The sequence below is a fragment of the Cervus canadensis genome, chromosome 1 (genome assembly GCF_019320065.1).
Source record: "Cervus canadensis isolate Bull #8, Minnesota chromosome 1, ASM1932006v1, whole genome shotgun sequence".
Taxonomy (NCBI): domain Eukaryota; kingdom Metazoa; phylum Chordata; class Mammalia; order Artiodactyla; family Cervidae; genus Cervus; species Cervus canadensis.
In genome coordinates this window covers 10728366-10749472 of record NC_057386.1, presented here as the reverse complement: position 1 = coordinate 10749472, position 21107 = coordinate 10728366, and the positions used below count along the sequence as shown (strand labels likewise).

At 46.5% G+C, this 21107-nt stretch overlaps 1 protein-coding gene across 4 annotated transcripts in view; it reads right to left on the bottom strand.

Moving 5' to 3' along the window:
- Positions 1-17793: 17793 nt before the first annotated feature.
- The window catches only part of RNF213 (ring finger protein 213), a 132155-nt gene continuing 128841 nt past the window's right edge, over positions 17794-21107 (bottom strand). For all 4 annotated transcript variants that reach the window (XM_043462756.1, XM_043462747.1, XM_043462765.1 and 1 more), the window contains one exon: positions 17794-19742. In XM_043462756.1, the coding sequence (XP_043318691.1) occupies positions 19589-19742 (154 nt within the window). In that variant the 3' untranslated portion in view covers positions 17794-19588. The remainder of the gene's footprint in view (positions 19743-21107) is intronic.

Genomic DNA, 21107 nt, shown 5'->3' with positions numbered 1-21107 from the left:
CTCAAAAATTCCTTGAGATTTTTGTGCCTGTTAGTGAGATAATCTTCCTAGCTCATTTGATAAACTTACTGGAAACCTAAGAGTTTCCAATTTCTGGAGGAGTCAGATGGAGAGAAAATATAATTGCTTTGCTTTTAATGTATAATGTTACCAAATTATTTTCATAATTAGTTTGAGAGGAAGGTTTTCCCTACTCCTGGAAAACACAAGATTCAAACCTGTAATTTTTCAGATAGAAACCATAAAAGTTATAAGCATATTCGCTGGTTCATTCAGTCCTTTGTTAACTTTTGTGAAGTCATCAGGTTTCTCATTAGAATACCAGGACATATCAAAATGTTAAGAACTCCATATAATTTCTAGGATATCTGTATTAGTAATTTTACCATACATTATAACATGAGCAGATTTATTACTCATTTGATAATCTTTTTCATGTAATTTAACCAACCAAATAAACACAGTTTAATATTTCTCTTTGGGATGTTTCAGGGGCCCTCTGAAGCACCCCAAAGTTAGCTAGAAGTCAAAGGAACTTCAAAAGAATTCGATTTAGGAACTTTTATCGAGAAGATCATTTAAAAGCATTTAGAACATTTGGTCAGGTTTAGTCAATGTTGATGGGTGTATCATTTAGCTTGTTGATGTGTCACAATGGGTGTAAATACCAAGGCTCAAGGTCTAGTGAAATTCAGCTCAAAAGCCATCTTGGACCTAGTTGGCTCTAACCAGTTTTCTTGTGGCTATGTCATTCCTAACAAAATCAATTTATCTAACTAATTGTAATCCAATTTTAGAAAATCCTGATCAAGCATAACTCTTTTTAGTATTTTTTTCATACCTTTTTTTTAAAAACTGAAAACACACTTCCTACTTTCCTTTAGCAACCAAGAACTAACTTTTATATTAGCATTTTATAGATTGGTGAGCATAAATACCAGTGATAATTTCTAAAACCCTTGCTTTCTTAGAACATTTTAGGATGGCACCAAACATTATTCATTTATAGTCCCAAATCTCTTTAGTTTCTCTGTAAAAGGAAATTAGTGTTTAGTAGTAAATGTTTCAAAATCTTATTTTATTTGGAAATGACCTAACTATTCAATATACTTCCAACACTTAGCACAACCCTTAGAAATTCAAGTTACAGCAATCTGGAGAGACTATTTTAGACAGATATTCCTAAAGAATAATTATTCTTAATAGAGTTTATATAAAAGCTCATATCTCATTTATTTTTTTTAGAACTTTCTTCACTTGAGGTAATTTCCTTGTTGACAAACTTGTAGCAGATATAATATTTAACTTATATTAAACCTAGGTACAATGAAAATATTCTACTTAATGTTAATTACTCTAAGACATGTCTATATTAGATAGGTCAACAAACATTAATATCAGGTATTTAATACTGAATATTTCCCAGTTCACATGAACCTGGAATTTATTGTTTAATTTAGAATTATTTGATTTGTAAGCACTTACATTTCTTTAAGCCAATTAAATAGAGCTCATTTACAAATTAACCTGGAAAATATTACCCATAGACAAGGACACACCAAGACATATTTAGACAGACACAGTGCAAGATCTAGTTGCATTTTCTAAGTTTAGTCATGAACTAGATATTACAATATAAAATTTACTAGTTTATAAAAAAACAGTTGAAATAAATAAAAATTTTAAAGCCGTTTCCCCCTTTTCCCTCAGTCTCAGGAGTTAGAGATGGCCTAGATAAGTGTTCCTGAGAGCCCTGATCTCAAGGCACAGGGAAAGAAAATCAAGTTCTAACAAAATGGCGGCAGGTTTAAACCAAATGGTGGCCAGACAAAGCAAAATGGCCATCAAAAATCACAACACAGAACACAGAGTTAAAACACACACATATAAACCTGGCAGTCCTCATCAGACACTCCCTTAAATACAAGAATACAGTCTCTCAGAAAACCTCCTATAGAGACACAGAACTTCAGATCCAAGTACTAACAGAGTAAAGGAAAATATCCCAGGTCTTCAAAGATTTCAAAGGGAGGAAAGGAAGCCAGGTTGAAAGAAGGGAGAGGAGGCGGGAGAGGCGGGCAAAAGGCGTGGCCTTACAGACGTCTCCTGCCACCTGCAGATACTCAGGGACTTTACCCTGGGCCTCCAGAGAAGGGAGGACTGGAACTCAGCCCTACCAGAAAACAGACCAGACTGTTGCAGAAAGGGGGACCCCTTCCAGGGCCTGAAACTGGGCTCTTGTCTAACACTCAGAAATGAATTGTCCGAGGAGTCTCCTGTCATAAAACAACTCATGCGAATGGTTACTAAAGGGCCTGACCAGGGTGGGCAGTTTCAGTCAGTGTGCTTCCCCTAACAAGACCAGAACCAGAATTCGAGTTCTCTGCCAAGAGGAGGTGATCAGTCTCCAATCCTCAGCTCAGGCTGAGGCCCTTCAACCAGATTCCTGCGTCCAGAACTGGAGGATTAGAAAAAAGGGGAAGGATAAGAAGGGTTAAGGAGAGGAAAGAGAGAGGGAAGGGGAGAGAGGTTAATAAAGTCTCTTGTTCCTTACCGGTGGGGGCACTCTGGCCAGTTGTCCATGTCAGGAGGAGACCAGGGACAAAAGGGTCCCAGGTGCGGCCACTGGGTCTGGTCCATTGGCAGGCAAGCTGGCCCCTGAGTACCCCGAGTGGTCAGGATGTCAGTCTCAGCAAAGAACAGTCTCACCAGAGTCGCCATTTGTTGCAGGAAAGGGGACCCCTTCCAGGGCCCAAAACTGGGCTCTTGTCTAACACTCGGAAATGAATTGTCCGAGGAGACACATATGCTGACAGAGCAAGAGATTTTATTGGGAAAGGGCACCCGGTGGAGAGCAGGAGGGTGAGGGAACCCAGGAGAACTGCTCTGCCACGTGGCTCGCAGTCTCGGGTTTTATGGTGATGGGATTAGTTTCCGGGTGGCCTTTGGCCAATCATTCTAATTCAGAGTCTTTCCCGGGCGCACGCATTGCTCAGCCAAGATGGATGCTAGCGAGAGGGATTCTGGGAAGTGGACGGACACGCGGTGTCTCCTTTCGACCTTTCCTGAGCTCTTCCGGTTGGTGGTGGCTTATTAGTTCCGTATTCCTTACGAGGACCTCCTGTCATAAAACGACTCATGGGAATGGTTATGATGGTGCCTGGCCAGGGTGGGCAGTTTCAATCAGTATGCTTCCCCTAACAAAATTGCAGCGGCCCAATTCTCCCTGATCAATTGAAACCTAGTCTGATCACCGCCCCCGGGGTTCTCCAGTCTGCCTCATCCCAACCTCCCCTTCCATGTGGCTGCAGCACCCACTTCCTTCTCTGCTGCCCCCACCAGGGCCAGGCTTGCCCCTCCCAGCCTCCAGACATCACTCAGTGAGCCTAAAAACGTCCCCATCCAGCTGAGACTGGGAGCCAGTTCAGCTGAGCCAAGTTGAGTGGAGACTAGGGGTAGTAGGGGAGCAGGCAGAGACTGCAGATACCTGCTGTATGCCCTAGGCAAGGGACTCAGACTCTAACTGGCTCACTGCAGAAATGCTGGCAGCAAATGGCTGAGTCAGAGCCTGCCAAAGGAACCAGCCTGCACAGGGCAGCCCAGGGCTACCGGGGATGGCAGTCAGGCCTCTTAAAAACAGGGCCAGTGGTCAAGATTCCTAATAACAGGAATTGCCATCTACTAAGCCTACACTCTTCTTACGGACCATCTGGCCCTCTGAACACCCTCCGTGGGGGTGGCAGCAAACCATGGTCAGGGTCATGTGCAAGGTCAGGACTCAGGCTGAGAATCTCCAGCTTTCAGAGACCACTGAGTTCATCCATGGTGAGAGTGGACACACATATCTTGGTTCTTGGGGCACAAAGATCCACCTGTCACCCTTTTCTGTTGGCTTCAGACCCAAGAATTCTGCTGGAGCAGCGGCCCAGTCGGCTCCTTCCCCAGCTGGGAGGGCAAGCAAAGGGCCCCATCAGACAACAACTCCCTGTCTGCTGGCCTCCTGCAGCCCCCGTGTCTCCTCACTTCATCTGACACCACCAACTTGGTCTCCCTCTGATGGTGGGCTAGGTAGGGGGAGAGCAGGACCAAAAGCACCCAAAGTGTGCGGTTACCCTCAGGGTCCTGATCCCCACCTCCCTTCTTCCCCTCCCAACGCCCCCTGAAACAACCACCACTGTAGTTTGGGCACTCTCTCACTAAAAGACTCTCGATGACTCCCCAGGGCCCAGTCCTCTCTCGTAAGGTGCATTCCCTCTCTCCAAAGCTCTGCTTCCACACAGACCAGAAAACTCACAGCAGGGATCAGAATTCCTCACTCGAGTGTCCTACTGTTTCTCCCCAGCACCAGGGGCTTATGGGTTACCGCAGGTACCAACACTTCTCTCTTCTCTCAGTTTCCTTTTTCCCTCCCCCCTTTTTCCAGCCACATCCCCCCAACCACCACCAAAGAAAACCAGGTGGTGCCCCCACCTCACACTCCCCCATTCTCAGCCCTCCCTGGCTTCCCCCAGGGCCACCTCCCACTCCCAGTTGTCAAGGCCATCACCCAAGAGGTGCCAACTTGGCCTTCAGCCCCTGGCCACAGACAACCCTGATGAGTCAGGCAACCCTGGTAAGTCAGGAGCACCCTGCGCTCTGGACGGCCCGGTGATGTGGGCAGTGATGCTGCTCTCCTAAAAGTTACTGTGAAATAAAAGATAAAGGGCAATTTTCGCAACATCACTTATCCGTTGTTGCAATTAGTGAAAGCCCAGGATTGAGTTCAGGGTACAGCAGAGGCCCCCGAGTCTGGTGGTCCCCGTCCGCTATCAGCCCCGGGCGCGCCCCCTCCCAGGATAGGGTGCTCTTGGGTTCAAAGCCGGAGTCCAGCACTTCCCCGCGGGGAGTCCGACCAGATGCAGGGCCCCCGGAAACGTCGCTGGGGCCGGGGGAAAGCGCTCGGGCCCCGCCGCGCCCACCTGCTGCGCGCGGCCAGAGAGCAGGGTCGGCACTGTTCCGCGGGGCCGGGATGGACCGGGAACCCGCGGAGAAACCGAAACGTGGCGCCCGGATTAGGAAGGGGCCGGCCCGAACGGCGGCCGGGCGCGACGCATCTGGACGCAAGCGCCGCTCCCCGGCAGCACCTCCCGCCCGGCCGCCGCGACCCAGGACCAGACTCGGCGGGACCCCTGATCCATGGGACCCTCTCGCACCTAGAGGAATGGCACTCTGACCAGTGGGACAGCTCGTAACTGGGGTAACTTGCGCCCTGCACTCACGGGACCCGGCATCCCTCCCTGTAACCCACATTTCGCCCCTCAAGACCTGCGGCCAAGGTGCCCGCGCACGGCCCTGCAACTGTGCACCCCAGCCCGCCCGCCAGCTCTCACCTAGGCGGCTCCCGGGCCCACGCTGCCGCCTGTAGGCAAGGTTTCGTTTCTGTAGTCCTGGGTCCCGCCCTTCCCGCTTCGGCAGGCTCTGCGGAGCTCACGTGGGTGTGGTCAGAATTCCCGGTCGAGTGGCGCCCTCCAGTGGACCCGGAGCCAGGCCCTGTTCAGCTCAGTTCAGTTCAGTTCAGTTCAGTTCAGTTCAGTTCAGTTCACTTCAGTCGCTCAGTCGTGTCCGACTATTTGCGACCCCACAAACGGCAGCAAGCCAGGCCTCCCTGTCCATCACCAACTCCCCGGAGTCCACCCAAACCCATGTCCACTGAGTCGGTGATGCCATCCAGCCATCTCATCCTCTGTCGTCCCCATCTCCTCCTGTCTTCAATCTTTCCCAGCATCAGAGTCTTTTCAAATGAGTCAACTCTTTGCATCAGGTGGCCAAAGTATTGGAGTTTCAGCTTCAACATCAGTCCTTCCGATGAATATTCAGGACTGATTTCCTTTAGGATGGACTGGTTGGATCTCCTTGCAGTCCAAGGGACTCTCAAGAGTTTTCTCCAACACCACAGTTCAAAAGCATCAATTCTTTGGCACTCAGCTTTCTTTATGCTGAGTGGACTTTCTTTATAGTCCAACTCCCACATCCATACATAACTACTGAAAAAACCATAGCTTTGACTAGACGGAACTTTGTTGACAAAGTAAAGTCTCTGCTTTTAAATATGCTGTCTAGGTTGGTCATAACTTTTCTTCCAAGGAGCAAGTGTCATTTAATTGCATGGCTGCAGTCACCAGTTGCAGTGATTTTGGAGCCCCCCAAAAATAAAGTCTGTCACGGTTTCCACTGTGTCCGCATCTATTTGCCGTGAAGTGATGGGACCAAATGCCATGATCTTAGTTATCTGAATGTTGTTTTAAGCCAACTTTTTCACTCTTCTCTTTCACTTTCATCAAGAGGCTCTTTAGTTCTTCTTCACTTTCTGCCATAAGTAAGGGTGGTGTCATCTGCGTATCTGAGGTTATTGATATTTCTCTCAGCAATCTTAATTCCAGCTTATACTTCATCCAGCCCAGCGTTTCTCATGATGTACTCTGCATAGAAGTTAAATAAGCAGGGTGACAATCTACAGCCTTGGCGTACTCTTTTTCCTATTTGTAACCAGTCTTGTTCCATGTCCAGTTCTAACTGTTGCTTCCTGACCTGCATACAGGTTTCTCAAGAGGCAGGTCAGTTGGTCTGGTATTCCCATCTCTTTAAGAATTTTCCAGAGGTTGTTGTGGTCCACACAGTCAAAGGCTTTGGCATAGTCAATAAAGCAGAAATAGATGTTTTTCTGGAACTCTCTTGCTTTTTTGATGATCCAGCGGATGTTGGCAATTTGATCTCTGGTTCCTCTGCCGTTTCTAAAACCAGCTTGATCATCTGGAAGTTCACGTTCACATACTGTTGAAGCCTGGCTTGGAATCTCACACAACGTGGCCTTTTCAGGGTGATCTTCTTTCACTGTGCATCACGTTTCAAGTCCCATCCATGAGGTAGTGTGTGTCGGGACTTCACTGTTGTTTATGACTGAATAAATATGTGAGAGTTGGACTATAAAGAAAGCTGAGCGCCAAAGAATTGATGCTTTTGAACTGTGGTGTTGGAGAAGACTCTTGAGAGTCCCTTGGGCTGCAAGGAGATCCAACCAGTCCATCCTAAAGGAAATCAGTCCTGAATATTCATCGGAAGGACTGATGTTGAAGCTGAAACTCCAATACTTTGGCCACCTGATGCAAAGAGCTGACTCATTTGAAAAGACCCTGATGCTGGGAAAGATTGAAGGCAGGAGGAGAAGGGGATGACAGAGGATGAGATGGTTGGATGGCATCACCGACTCAATGGACATGAGCTTGGGTAAACTCTGAAAGTTGGTGATGGACAGGGAGGCCTGGCATGCTGCGGTTCAGGGGGTCGCAAAGAGTTGAGCAGAACTGAGGGACTGAACTGAGCTGAATAGTGCCACAAGAGTATGGACTTGTGAACATAGGGAGGTAAGGAGAGGGTGAGGTGAATTGAGACAGTAGCATTGAAAATATATACATTACCATGTGTAAAATAGATAGCTATACAACACAGGGAGCTCAGCCTGGCACTCTGTGAGGACAGAGATGGGTAAGATGGGGGCAGGGGCTGGGAGGGAGGCTCAAGAGGGAGGGGCTATGTGTATACTTACAGCTGATTCACATTGCTGTGAGGCAGAAACCAACACAGCATTGTAAAGCATTTGTCCTCTAATCAAAATTAAAAAAAAATTTTTTTAAATCAAAAAAGGGGGCCCAGGGTTCCCACCCATCTTCTCCTTTCCCACACTCAGCAGACACAGTGTCCTTCCTCTGGGCTGAGAACAGCAAGCTCTGTCCTTTCTGGGGTTCCCCTCCTGCAGTGCCTGCCTCCTGCAAGGTTGACTTCTCCCAGCCATTGAACCCCAGCATCTTTGTCTGAGCTCAGGCAGTGCTTAAGGATTTGGGGGAGGCCAGCAGAGCTTGGTTGGGCCTGTCAGTGTGGGGACCAGTGAACCCTGCTGGTGCCCATAGCAGAGCCCTAGGCCAGCCCTGAGGTGATCCAGGGCGTTTCTAAGGGACCAACAGAGTGGGTGCCACTGTCTGGATAGCACACAGGTGAGGGCAGAGGGAACACATCACGTGGCCTGAGAAGACACATTTACCTGCCAGATGCAGCATCTTTAGTTTTAAAACCCAACTCAGGACCCTCCCTGGCGGTCCAGTGGTTGAGATCTCATGCTTCCACTGCAGGGGTCAGGGGTTCAATTCCTGGTCAGAGATCTAAGATCTTTACACAACATGTAGAGTGGCCAAAAATATGAGAGAATAAAACCCAACACAGCCTTAAGGAATTTGAATTCTTCCAGTGAGAGACCAAGCCCTACAAAGGAGTTGTCTTTAGGCCATTTGAAAGCCCTCAGAGTCATCTTCCCTCCACCCTCTTCTCCATGTTCTCGTCCATTCCTTACAGGACTCATGAAACAGTAAAGGGATTTTTAAAAATCCAGCCTTGGAGAAATGGGGGGGGAGGGTGGTCCACTGTTCTGCCTTCAGTTTAGTTTGTGGTTCAAGATAAATGTGGAGCAAGCCAGCTGGAGTGTCAGGTCACCTCCTCTAACGAGTCTTCCTTCAGCCTGGACAGTCCAGTGTTAGCCTGGCTGCTCAGGGCGCTCCCAGGCATGGAGTTCAGAGTGACATCAGAACACTAATCTCTCCAGTGGAGGAAGCCACTTATAGCAGGAGGCCTCGGCTTCCTACTTTCAGAGAAGTCAGCATGCAGCATTGTCAGTGTGAATATTCTGTCTTGAAGGTGTTCCAAAGTAGATCGAGGTTCTGGACACTGGCCATGTCTAGGTGCTGAGGACCTAGTGGGAAGTGGCCCTGTCAATGTGTCAGCTAAACCAGAACGATGGTTAACAACCCAAAGAACCGAGTCAAAACACACAGACCAAATCAAATAAAGACAGAAAAGATGGAGAAGCCAGGTGTTAAGAGCCCATCTTGAATACTCACAGAGAAAACCCCTCACATTCCCTAGTCTGTATCAATGCAATAAATGTAGGCATTGAAACGTGCACAGAATTTTTTTTTTTTTTTTTTGGCTGCATCGGGTCTTAGTTGGGGTGTGCGGTCTCAGTTGCAGTGGGTGGGCTTAGTTGCCCTGAGGCATGTGGGATTTTAGTTCCCTGACCAGCAATCAAACCCATGTCCCCTGCATTAGAAGGCAGATTCTTAATTATTGCTTTGGAAGGCAGATTCTCAACCATTGGACCACCAGGGAAATCCTGTATGGTTTTTAAAAATAAGAAAATAATATAACATTAAACAATGTGCAATATATGATTTAATGAAATTTGAAAATATGATTGTTGTTGTTTAGTCTCTAAGCTATGTCCAACTCTTTTGTGATCCCACAGACTGTAGCCTGCCAAGCTCCTCTGTCCATGGGATTTCCCAGGCAAGACTGTTGGAATGGGTTGCCATTCCTTCTCCAGGAGATCTTCCCGATACAGGAATCGAACCCATATCTTCTGCACTGGCAAGTGGATTCTTTACCACTGAACCGCCAGGGAAGCCCAGAAAATAAGATAGAAAATAACAGAATATGAGAACAGTGGTAGGTGCAATTTACTTTGTGGGGCTGAGGCAGGCACAGACAGAGATCAACAGGGTGGAGGAGGATGGTGGGGTGTTAGGATGAAGGAAGAAGCGGACGAGGAAGCCAGAGTACTTGATGAACAGTTTCAGATAGCATCACCTCCCACTTTGTCCCTAAAAGATGGTGCTCTGGACATTGCTGGCTTCAGTCTGGACATCTTCTCTTTCTGGTCCAGTGTTCACAAAGGGACTGGCTCCTCCACATAGGAGATTTCCTTGTGGAAAGTCTGCTAGTCTCTCATTCCCCAGGTCAGCTGCATGAGAGGGGAGCCCCTGGACTTAACTCCACAGCCCACCTGGCAAAACCCAGTATAGAGTATCTTCCTGATCCCTTCGATATTGGATCATTCGAAATTTCCTCAATCTTCTTGTAACCACCAGCATTTGTAGAATGGATTTGGTTGGGCCCCAAACACACTTTCGGAGAAGGCAATGGCACCCCACTCCAGTACTCTTGCCTGGAAAATCCCATGGATGAAGGAGCCTGGTAGGCTGCAGTCCATGGGGTCACTAAGAGTCAGACACGGCTAAGCGACTTCCCTTTCACTTTTCACTTTCATGCATTGGAGAAGGAAATGGCAACCCACTCCAGTGTTCTTGCCTGGATAATCCCAGGGATGTGGGAGCCTGGTGGGCTGCTGTCTATGGGGTCGCACAGAGTCAGACACGACTGAAGCGACTTAGCAGCAGCAAACACACTTTGGGACTGGTCTTGCTCCTTGCCTGCTTATCTGATAATCCTGGGATCGTCGGTAGGCAGGATGCTCTCCAGGGCACAGTTTGCTGGGAGGGTAAGTGTGGTAAGAGGCTGGAACACCGGACCTTGTCAGGGAAGGTAGGCCAGGGACATGGTTCTGCCCTGCTGGGCCGCACAGCTCCATGGCCCTGCTCCAGATGAGAATGTTCAGACGTCTCAAGAAGGGCCTGTGTGACCGAGCAGGCGAACATAACGCCGCCAGAAAAACCAGAGCTGTGCAGAACAACAGGGGCTTGTGTTTCCTGGTTTCGTTTTGCATCTATTTCCCAGCCTGCCTTCTGATCTTCCTTTCAGCTGTTTTTCCCCACGGAGAGACAGGAGCGAGATCTGCAGTTAAGTTTCTCTCGAAACAGGCTTTGAAGTTCTGCTCGGTTAGAGCAAAGTTTGACTGATGGAAGTCAGTTTTCCGGGCCTGGGTATTCTTGCCTGAGGATCATGCTCTTTGGACCCTGTGGAGTAAAAGCTGTCCCAGGGTCAGGTGTTTCCCAAGTTAAAACAGTGAGGCCCAAAAATTTGGTCCTGGGTCAGCACTAGGTTAGTTCATCCACCTTGGGCTGGCAGGCCTGCTCAGACAGAAGAACAGCCCATAAAGAACCGTGGTTCCTTCTTATTTAGGGAGGCAGGAGGGGCAGAAGTGAGAGGAACACAACGAAATAACTTCATGGCTCCCAGGACGGCGCCTCCCTGTACCTGTGTCTCTGTCTTCTTATTAGGACGCCACTCAAGTCCAGTATGACATCATCTGAACCTGGTTAATTACATCAGCAAAGATCCTATTTCCAAAGAAGGTCACAGTCACAGGTGCCTATGATCAAGAATATAACTCTTTGTAGTGGACACAATTCAGTCCCCTACAGGCACCAGCTCCACAGGCTTTGCCAGAAGTCTCTAGAAGATTCAGCCATCAGCACTGCACAAAGATTCATAAGATTTAGATGAACTTGGGTCCTTTCAGAGGATTAAAATTAGTTTAAAAGGGGGGGGGGGAGGCTAAGAGGCTGTTTGCCAACATCAGCAGCAGAATTTACAAAGGTAGATAAATCTATGCAAAACATATTTTGTAAAATAATCATACTTTAGGCGGCAAAGGGTTTGCTATTCACCCCCGGGTTAGCCCAGGTTAGCTCTGCTCCAGGATGACTTGATCTTTTTTTTCTCTCCCTCTGGGAGGCCTACAGGATCCCAGTTTCCTGACCAGGGATTGAACCCAGGCCATGGCAGTGAAAGCATCAAGTCCTAGGTTCTGGACTGCCAGGGAATTCCCAGGTAGACTTTGTCTCAAAAAAGACAGAGGTCCCTGCCCGACTCCAGCACTAACGGGGAAGCCCACTGCTCACCACCCCTATTAGCTCACAGAGCACCCTCAGCCTCCCCTGCCCACTGGGTATGGGGCCTGCAGGGATGTGGCTGCAGAGCCCTCAGCTGCCACCTTTTGGGGCTGGTGGCTCCAAGAGCATTGCTTCTGGACATCATGAGGCTGTAGACTGGGCTTGACAGACCAGTCACACCAGATCCCCAGCATCGTTTCAGTTTTGAGTAAATGGATTACTAGGGCACAGTCAAGATGTGATTGCTGGCATTGCAGCCTGAGTCCTAAATCATTCCCCTTCTTCCTCCTGTCCAACCTCCTTCCATCATCAGAGTTTTGCATCAAGCAGCTTCCTCCCAGGGCCACGTTCCCAAAGGCTCATTTCTTAATAAAACCAGACCTTGAGGGTGAGCTGCCTGACCTGCTTTAGACTTTCAGTTCGTGTGGGAGAGAGAGTGAGAACAGATGAGGGTGGAGCAAATAGAATTCGAGGAGGTTGAATGCATGGCAGCAACAGCTACTTAAATGCATACTACATATACAGCCCAGGTCTCCACGCCCCTCTTCAAATTAATCTGTACAATGGTCTACGGACATAACACCCTGAACGTGCCGGATCTCATTTCATCTGTGCCCTTTTGGAAGCTGAGTCAGAAAGAGTAGACCATTTACCAATCATCATGCATTGAGAAATCAGGACAGCCTGGACTCAAACACAGTTCTCTCTGAGCCCGCCATACCAGCTGCCTCCTTGGCTGTGACTTTTAGAGTGTCTTTCGATTATATCTAGAGTTTCTATAGAAACAAACACAGACACAGGCTCTGAACAACCTGAGGCTTCCTAACCATTGTGTTTTATTTTTATTTATTTATTCTTTTACCCTTGCCAGGGCACAGCATGAGGGATCTTAGTCCCTGATCAGGAAATGAACCTGTGCCCCCTCCAGTAGAAGCACAGAGTCTTAACCGCTGGACTGCCAGGGAAGTCTCTTCCTAACCATTTTAGATTTGAACATTCTAAACTCCCATCATCTGACACAGCAGCCAAGAGACAGGTCACACTGAACTCTCCACATGTAGCTGGTCTGAGTTGAGATGTGAGTATACAGTTCATGCTGGATTTCAGAGATTTAGTATGAGAAAAGTAATGCAAAATACTTCACTGTAAGTTTTGCATGGATTTCATGTTGGAAATATTTATTTTAGATATTATGTTAAATAAAAAGTTATGCTAATTTCATGTTTGTTTTTATATTCTTTAATACTGTTACTTGAAACGTTAAAATGTCACATTGGGACTGCATCGTCTGTCGGACAGTGCTGTTCTACATCACCATCATCTGTGTAGTCAGGGCTCCACCAGCTGCTGTAACAGCAGACAGTCGGAGCTTACTTCTGGCCCATGTAACAATGCTGGCCAGGGCTCAGCTCAGGAGGAGCCCTCCTTCACTCCACTGACCGAAAAGCTTCACAGGCCTTTCTCTGCAGCTGTGGAGCCCCTCCAAAGGCCCTGATGGGATCTGAAAGTTACACTGAAAAACACAGATCTGCAGGAGAAAAGCATGTGTATACATTTTACTGAATTTCTACATGTACAAGGGACCTTTCACTGGAGAATGGAAACCTGAAGAAGTGATCAGAGCAGGAAGCTTTATATTTAAGAAAAAGAAACAATGAATTTTTTAAGGCAGAGATTGTTTGGGCTGTGGGAAGTAAATGGTGAAACCAGATTGAGGTTTGCTTATACAGCCTTCTCGGCCCTAAAAGCCCGCCTCTGGTGATAAGAATTTCCCTCTCCCTCCTGGTACAGGGAGGGGACCTTTCACCTGGAAGAACTGGAGTGAAAAATGGGAGAAGCGGGGCATCTCCAATGGCTCAGCAGGTCAAGAATCCACTTGCCAATGCAGGAGCCACAGGAGACACAGTTTCAATTCCTGGGTCAGGAAGATCTGCTAGAGGAGGAGATGGCAACCTACTCCAGTATTCTTGCCTGAAAAATCCCATGGACAGAGGACCCTGGTGAGCTCGAGTCAAAAAAAGGGTTGCAAACAGTCAGACACAACTGAGTGACTAAGCACACACTTTCGAGAAGCAGGAATGACTTTGCTGCTTCTGCTGTTGTGTCCAATTTCTCCAGCTTAAGATCAATAGGGCAAGGTGCCATTTTGGGGGGTAGTGTGTCCTGAATGCCATCACCAAGCATCTTCCATTTACATGATACCTTGATCTCAGTTTCAGTGACTGTTTTTGAGGACAGAACACAGTACTTAGTGGGTCCAGGCTCAAATTTGACTCTGTGGATCTTGGTGAGCAGAAGGACAAATAGGGACAACCTGTGGAGCACTGACCCCTGCCTGCCCATTGAGTGAATAGTGATTGCATTCTCTTTGTGCCAGGTGTTGTGTGAGATGATGGGGTTGCAACTTTCTGGTGGTAGAACTGCAGTTGTGTTAAGTACTGGCCTGAAAATAATACGGGAGCCTATTTAAACTGGTAGTAAGAGGAGACCTGATGGGTGAGTATGAGAGCATTTCAGGCAAAGAAACAGCATATGTAAAGGGCTGAGGCAGGAAAGAGGTTGGTTTATTTGATGTACTGAAAGGCAGCCAGCTAGGCTGAGGTGTAGCAATTTGGCCAGTGGTTTATGTTCTACTAGGGGAATACAGAGAAGTATCTGATAAGTAGTCTGAATATAGACCTCAAGAGGAAAATACAGGAGACTAGAACTGGAGTCTGAGTTTTGGGAAAGGCTTCATATGGCATTGACCACTGGTGGGTCTGGAGATGTAAGTTTTCAGCTGGGAGAGGGGATGAGGACTATTTCCTGAGCACTCAACAGCAGACCAGGCACTGTGTTGCGATTTACCCGCGCCCTCTTATTTCTCACCACAGAGCTGAGAGGTATTTTACAGATGGGGAAATTGAGGGGCAAAGAGGTCAAGTGGCTGGCCTGAAGTCAGACAGCAGACAAATGGGAGGGCCAAGAATTACTCTGGGGTCCACCTGGGCCTTACTGTGTCAGCCTTGTCGTGTTATAGAGCAGACAGGATGCAAAGGGCTTTCAATCCGGTAATCCGGAGCCATTCACTGGCCTGTGGAGATGGAGACAGTTCTGGGGTGCTGAGGAGAGAGCAGTGGTCTGGATGGAGGTTCTGATGTGCTTCAGGGTATAGGCGTGGTGATGGGAGGGAATGCTGGGGAAAGTGGAACACCCCAAGTGGGTCTCGGTGTGAAGGAAGGGGAGCAGGGTTAAAAGCAGGCCTTTATAGGATGTGCAGTCACAGGGGTGGTTTCCGTGTGCTCCCATTGTGGCCTTTCCTCTCCAGGTTCTCTCTGCTGTTGCCCCAGATGGCTTCCTGAAATAATCCCAGCTCCTCAGAAGGAAGCACAGCCCTGCTATCCTCAGAATACACTTCAGTCTGATGAAGTGTGAATCTTGTCAGCATTTGCTTTCTTGGGAGAAGGCACATTCCTGGTGTTTTTCCAGTTGGAAATGGGATTCATGATGTTTGAGCATGGGACTAATTAATAACTAGAGGAATTAGAAAAAGCGAAAAGCAATATAAATGCAAATCATGGCATGGATGGATGGTTCTTCAGTTCAAGGCCTCAGGCTTTCTTCTTCTATTCATATGTCCTCATCTAGTGTCTTTCCAGGTCCAGCTGATACAGCAACCTTATACTTGGCATATTAAGAGATGTAGCAGTGCCCCTGTGTGGGGCTGGACATGGGTAGCTTTACCTACTGAACAAGGCCCTTTTTCACAGTGATTGCTTATCAGTAGAAGTTTGTTTCCGAAGTGGAATTGCCTGAATCTGGGAGGAAATGAAATGGCTCGTGACTGTCTCAGTTAAAACACGATGAAAGCCTATAGTCATTACTGTTACTTAGTCGCTAAGTCATGTCTGACTCTCTGTGACCCCATGGACTGCAGCATTCCAGGCTTCCCTGTCCTTCAGTATCTCTGGGAGTTTGCTCAAACTCAATGTCCCTAGAGTCGGTGATGCCATCCAACCATCTCATCCTCTGTTATCCCCTTCTCCTCCTTCCCTCAACCTTTCCCAGCATCAGGTATTTTACAGTGAGTCAGCTCTTCCCCATCAGGTGGTAAAAGTATTGGAGTTTCAACTTCAGCATCAGTCCTTCCAGTGAGTATTCAGGGTTGATTTCCTTTAGGACTGACTGATTTGATCTTACTGTCCCAGGGACTCTCAAGAGTCTTCTCCAGCACCACAATTTGAAACCATCAATTCTTCAGCACTCAGCCTTCTTTTTGGCCCAACTCTCACATCCATATATGACTACTGGAAAAACCATAGCTTTAACTATGTGGACCTTTGTTGGCAAAGTAATGTCTCTGCTTTTTAATATTCTGTCTAGGTTTGTCATAGCTTTCCTTCCAAGGAGCAAGCGTCTTTTAATTTCATGGCTGTAGTCACCTTCTACAGTGACTTTGGAGCCCAAGAAAATAAAATCCACCACTGTCTCAACTTTTTCCCCATCTATTTGCCATGAAGTGATGGGACTGGATGCCATGATCTTTGTCTTTTAGATGCTGAGTTTTAAGCTAGCTTTTTCTCTCTTCTCTTTCACTCTCATCAAGAGGCTCTTTAGTTTCTCTTTATTTTCTGCCATAAAGGCTGTATCATCTGCATATCTGAGGTAGCTGGTATTTCTCCTGGCAATCTTGATTCCAGCTTGTGATTCATCCAGCCTGACACTTTGCATGATGTACTCTGTATATAAGTTAACTAAGCAGGGTGACAATATATAGCCTTGACATAATCCTCTCCCAATTTTGAACCAGTCCATTGTTCCATGTCCAGTTCTAACTGTTGTTTTGGACCTGCATACAGGTTTCTCAGGAGACAGGTAAGGTGGACTGTTATTCCCATCTCTTCAAAAATTTTCTACAGTTTGTTGTAGTCAACAGTCAAAGGCTTTAACATAGTCAATGAAACAGAAGTAGATGTTTTACTGGAATTCCCTTGCTTTTTCTATGATCCAGCAAATGTTGGCAATTTGATCTCTGACTCCTCTGCCTTTTCTAAATCCAGCTCATACATCTGGAAGTTCTCAGTTCATGTACTGCTGAAGCTAGTTTGAAGGATTTTGTGCATTACCTTGCTAGCATGTGAAATGAGCGCAATTGTACAGTAGTTTGAACATACTTTGGCATTGCTTTTTGTTGGGATTGGAATGAAAACTGACTTTTTCCAGTCCTGTGGCCACTGTGGAGTTTTCCAAACTTGCTGACATATTGAGTGCAGCACGTTATCAGCATCATCTTTTAGGATTTGAAATAGCTCAGCTGGAATTCCATCACCTCCACTAGCTTTCTTCATAGTTATGCTTCCTAAGGCCCACTTGACATCGGTGAAAGGTAAATAATTTATACACATAATAAGGTCATAGAAAGAGAAGACAGTGATCAGTTGTGAAGCTTTTCAGGTTAAGTCACCATCATCCTAGTGACTGTTTCTGATTGGGCTGAAAGCAGAAGGAACTGTGCAGTATGTGAAGTCCAGAAAAATGAATATGAATGGAAACAAGAATGAGTAGGCTAGAGGGGAAGGTCAGGCAGGGTCAGTGGGAAGCAACGGAGGAAGGGAAGGTGGGTGGACTTGACAGACTGGGGGCAGCAGGGGGCACATCTGTGAACCAGCACCTCCTCTTACTATGGTTCCGGACCATGGGTTCTCTCCTGGAGGCATCCCTTCTTTTTAGAAGAGAAAATGCAGTTTTCCCCTAGTGCAGTGTTTTGCCAATTGAATGAAAGTGGGCTGCTGGAACCTTATTGTTTCTCGCTCATGTGTCTTAACTTCCTTTTCCCGAGGAGATGCTTCCCCAAACCACAATCCAGCTCCCTGCCAGAGTCAGCGCTTACTCTTTATTGGCTGGAGCTCTGCTTCCTCCTGGAAAATCCTGTTAGGCAGGGAGTGAGAGGGAAGCCTTCTAGGGTGAAGCTTTGGCTGCTGAGCCTGCAGACCAGGGAGCAGTGTGAAGCTCCACGTCAGCTCTGCTGTCATTTTCTCCAGAGGAAGTTTACCCTGTTACATTCTAAACCAGAGCATATGTTTTCTGTCCAGAACCTTCCACTTTTTGGACACCCCTGCAAGGGCATTTCCACAAACACATGGAACCATTCCCCAAAGTCTCTTCCCCAGAGAGGATTCTTTAGCAAGTTTATTGAAACAGGTATGACAAGTATAACAAAATTTACATCTGCCTGTGCTAGACCAGTATATTTCTGTACAAACAAGATAGTGTTAGCTAATGACAGTTAATATTTTGAAAATATAACATACAAAACAACATATCTTCTTCACCCCCCCCCAAAAAAAACCCTTCATAACAGCGGGGAAAAAAATTCTCCCCTGACCCCCAAAGGAGGTGTTCACGGGTTGGCCAGCTCCATCCCAATTCTGAGGTATCAAAGGAGTTCCAAGTGCAAACTGAAGTGATGAACAAGCAACTCCCCCACTCCCACATCCATTAAACACACAATCTAGGAAACAGATGTCCTCATGGAGTGCCTTTGCATAGAATTATTAGATAAACATAGGTTACTATATACAAGTGCATACGGTACCAGATCCTAGGTCCTTGTGCTCCCCTTCCTCAACCACAGTGAAGAGAAACCACAATAATGAAAATGGAGCACAGACTGTTCTACAGCTCCCTCCGGTGGTGCTGAAGAGCCTACGTTGTCCTTGGCAAGCGTTTTCTATTTTTTAGCTCTCACCATTCTGTGGCCTCATTTCAAGCTGACTGAGACATCATCTTATTCAGGATGTGTATGAAAGACATTTACCTCTGACTTGTAAACAACTGTTGTCTCAGGGCTAACAGGTGCCGAGCTACCCAGGAACAGGAATTAGTCCAGAGAGGTCAGAAGCACCAAGCAGATTTTGAAAAAACGACACAGCACTTAGAGTGAGAACAGCAGCACAAGACTGGGGTGCGCTGACTATTCTCTCTCCTTTATCAGAAACTTGACTGGTGTATATTCTGAGTCTGTTTCTGTGCCTTGACTGAGACCCAAAGAAAGGACCAGTAGTCATACACTTGGGGACATCAAGACCACGCTAAAAACTCACGTTTATTTAGCAGAATCCTACAGAAGCAAAAACTTCCCCCAGAAATGCCAGCATGCCAGAACCATGCCTTTGATCCAACTTTACACTGATCAACTTTCACTTAGAATTTACTAAAATACTAGAACTGGCAGGAAATCTGGCCTTCACTCCAGTCCCTTCATTTTGTAGATGTGGAAACTAAGTCACCAACAGTGTCCTTGACTCTTGGCCCAGCACTCTTCACAATGAAAGCTTTGGGGCTCTGACCCTTGAAATTTGGCAGTGAATCATTTGTGGGCATGGGTGAGGGCTGGTTAGTTTGGCATCAAGGCACTCGCAGAATGGCCTGACTTGTATTTGCATCATCTTGGAGACCTAGAAGTACTTGTACAATTCTCTGAATTTAAAGGAATGGAACAAGGAAGAAAGCCAGCTTCTCTTTTGTGACTGCAGAATAAACTAGAAAAGAAGACAAAAATTAATAACCTTATTTTCCGGTCCCTCTCAGCAGGCAGTGGTCTGAGGAAGAAGGGGCTGGTGTGCTGGGTACGCGCATGGTAAGACACAGGACACCTGGGGCACAGGTTGTATGTGTGAAGCTGAGAAGCTATTTTTCGGTCTCTCCCAGAGGACGGTGCTTTATTCCAGTTCCATATAATCTTCAGTTCTCACCTCCCAATGAATGGTATTCAGAATATGAGGAGATAAGTTTCTGAATGTTCCTGAAACAGTTTGGCTCTCAAGAAGCTGTCAGCCAGCACAGCACATCTTGGTCTCAAATTTAGTGCTGTGCCCACAGCTTTCTTTCTAAGCACCCACCCATGAGGGAAAAGCCTTCTCTGCCCAAGTTCCCTGTAGAGACAGGAAACAATTCTATCTCATCTGTCGATTCCGTTTCAGTTCAGCAGCCATTTTCCACACAGCGACACAATTGGAAAGCAGTATCTCTTCTGGGAACTGAGATTCCATTTCAGGAGGAATTTCACTGTCTTTAGTCTCCATGTAGCTCACCAGTGTATCTCTCAGGCTGAAAAACCAAGGAACAATAGACAGCGTTAAACAGTCATGTGACATAAGGAGTCATGTGATCACTGGTCAGTTTTTCAGGTCATCACAGGACTAAAGTGCTCATTAAGGCCGGTAATACTGAGAGTCAGTTTAAAGACAACTAACTGCTGGCTCAGTGGTTAAGAATCTGCCTACAATGCAGGAGACCTGGGTTCAATCTCTGGGTTGGGAAGATCCCCTAGAGAAGGGAATGGAAACCCACTCCAGTATTCTTGCCTGGAGAATTCCATTGACAGAGGAGTCTAGTGGGACACAGTCCATGCGGTCGCAAAGAGTTGCACACGACTGAGCCCGTGCAGCTGATCCGCTGAGTTACTGACCTGGCACTAGAATCCCGGCTTCAGGGATTTAGTGCATCCCTGCTGCTCCCCACCCTGGACTGCACATACTCTACAGGAAGGATCTCCCCTTGATAAGGGCCCAGCCAGATGGTTCTAAGAGCTCTAGTAATACATCTGCTACACAAAAAACAAAGCCTCACCATTCAAACAAAGCTTCTAGTCCAGTTCATGATTTGTTTAACAAAGATCATAAATTCTCTAGGAAGAGATATTCTTTCCTTACACTAAAAATTCTGGGATAACAAAGATTTCTTAAATAAGTTCAAAGAATACAAATATAAATAGGCATATGCTACATAGCATAATGGAGGAAAATGGCAATTATGAAGCCCTATGTCAATGAGGAAAACTGGAGTTTATCTATTTAGAAAAACAATAAAGTGAAAATCCCTTCCTCAGACCACACATTAAAGCACAAGGAAAAAACGAGGGAGAATATTTTATAACCTTGGGACAGGACCCTTAGAGGTACATCTTCCTAGAGTCCTCATAGGAAAAATCTCTCAGATTTGGCTTTATAAAATTAAAGACTGAGATAGAGCCTTTGTAACATACCAGATAAAATATGAAGAAAAATACACATAGTCCAAAAGAAAACTAATCAAGAGGCAGTTTGGAGGAAGATACACAAATGGCTGATAAATATTTTCAGCCTTACCAGTAAATGGGAAAATATAAGCAAAAATGAGATACCATTTTGGGGCCATTAGATTGTTAAAAATACGAAAGATGGATAATATCCAGTGTTGGATATTCTTTATACATTGGTGTAGCTTTTTCTATCAAAGTTAAAATGCACATCTCTCTGACATAGGGAGACCACTACTCATAATGCGAACATAGGACTTTTGCAGTTGATAATGGTTAATCTGACTTTCCTGATGGCTTGGGGTAAACAATCTGCCCGCAGTGCAGGAGATGCGGGTTCAAGAAGTGGGAAATGACAACCCACTCCAATAATCTTGCCTGGAGAATCCCATGCA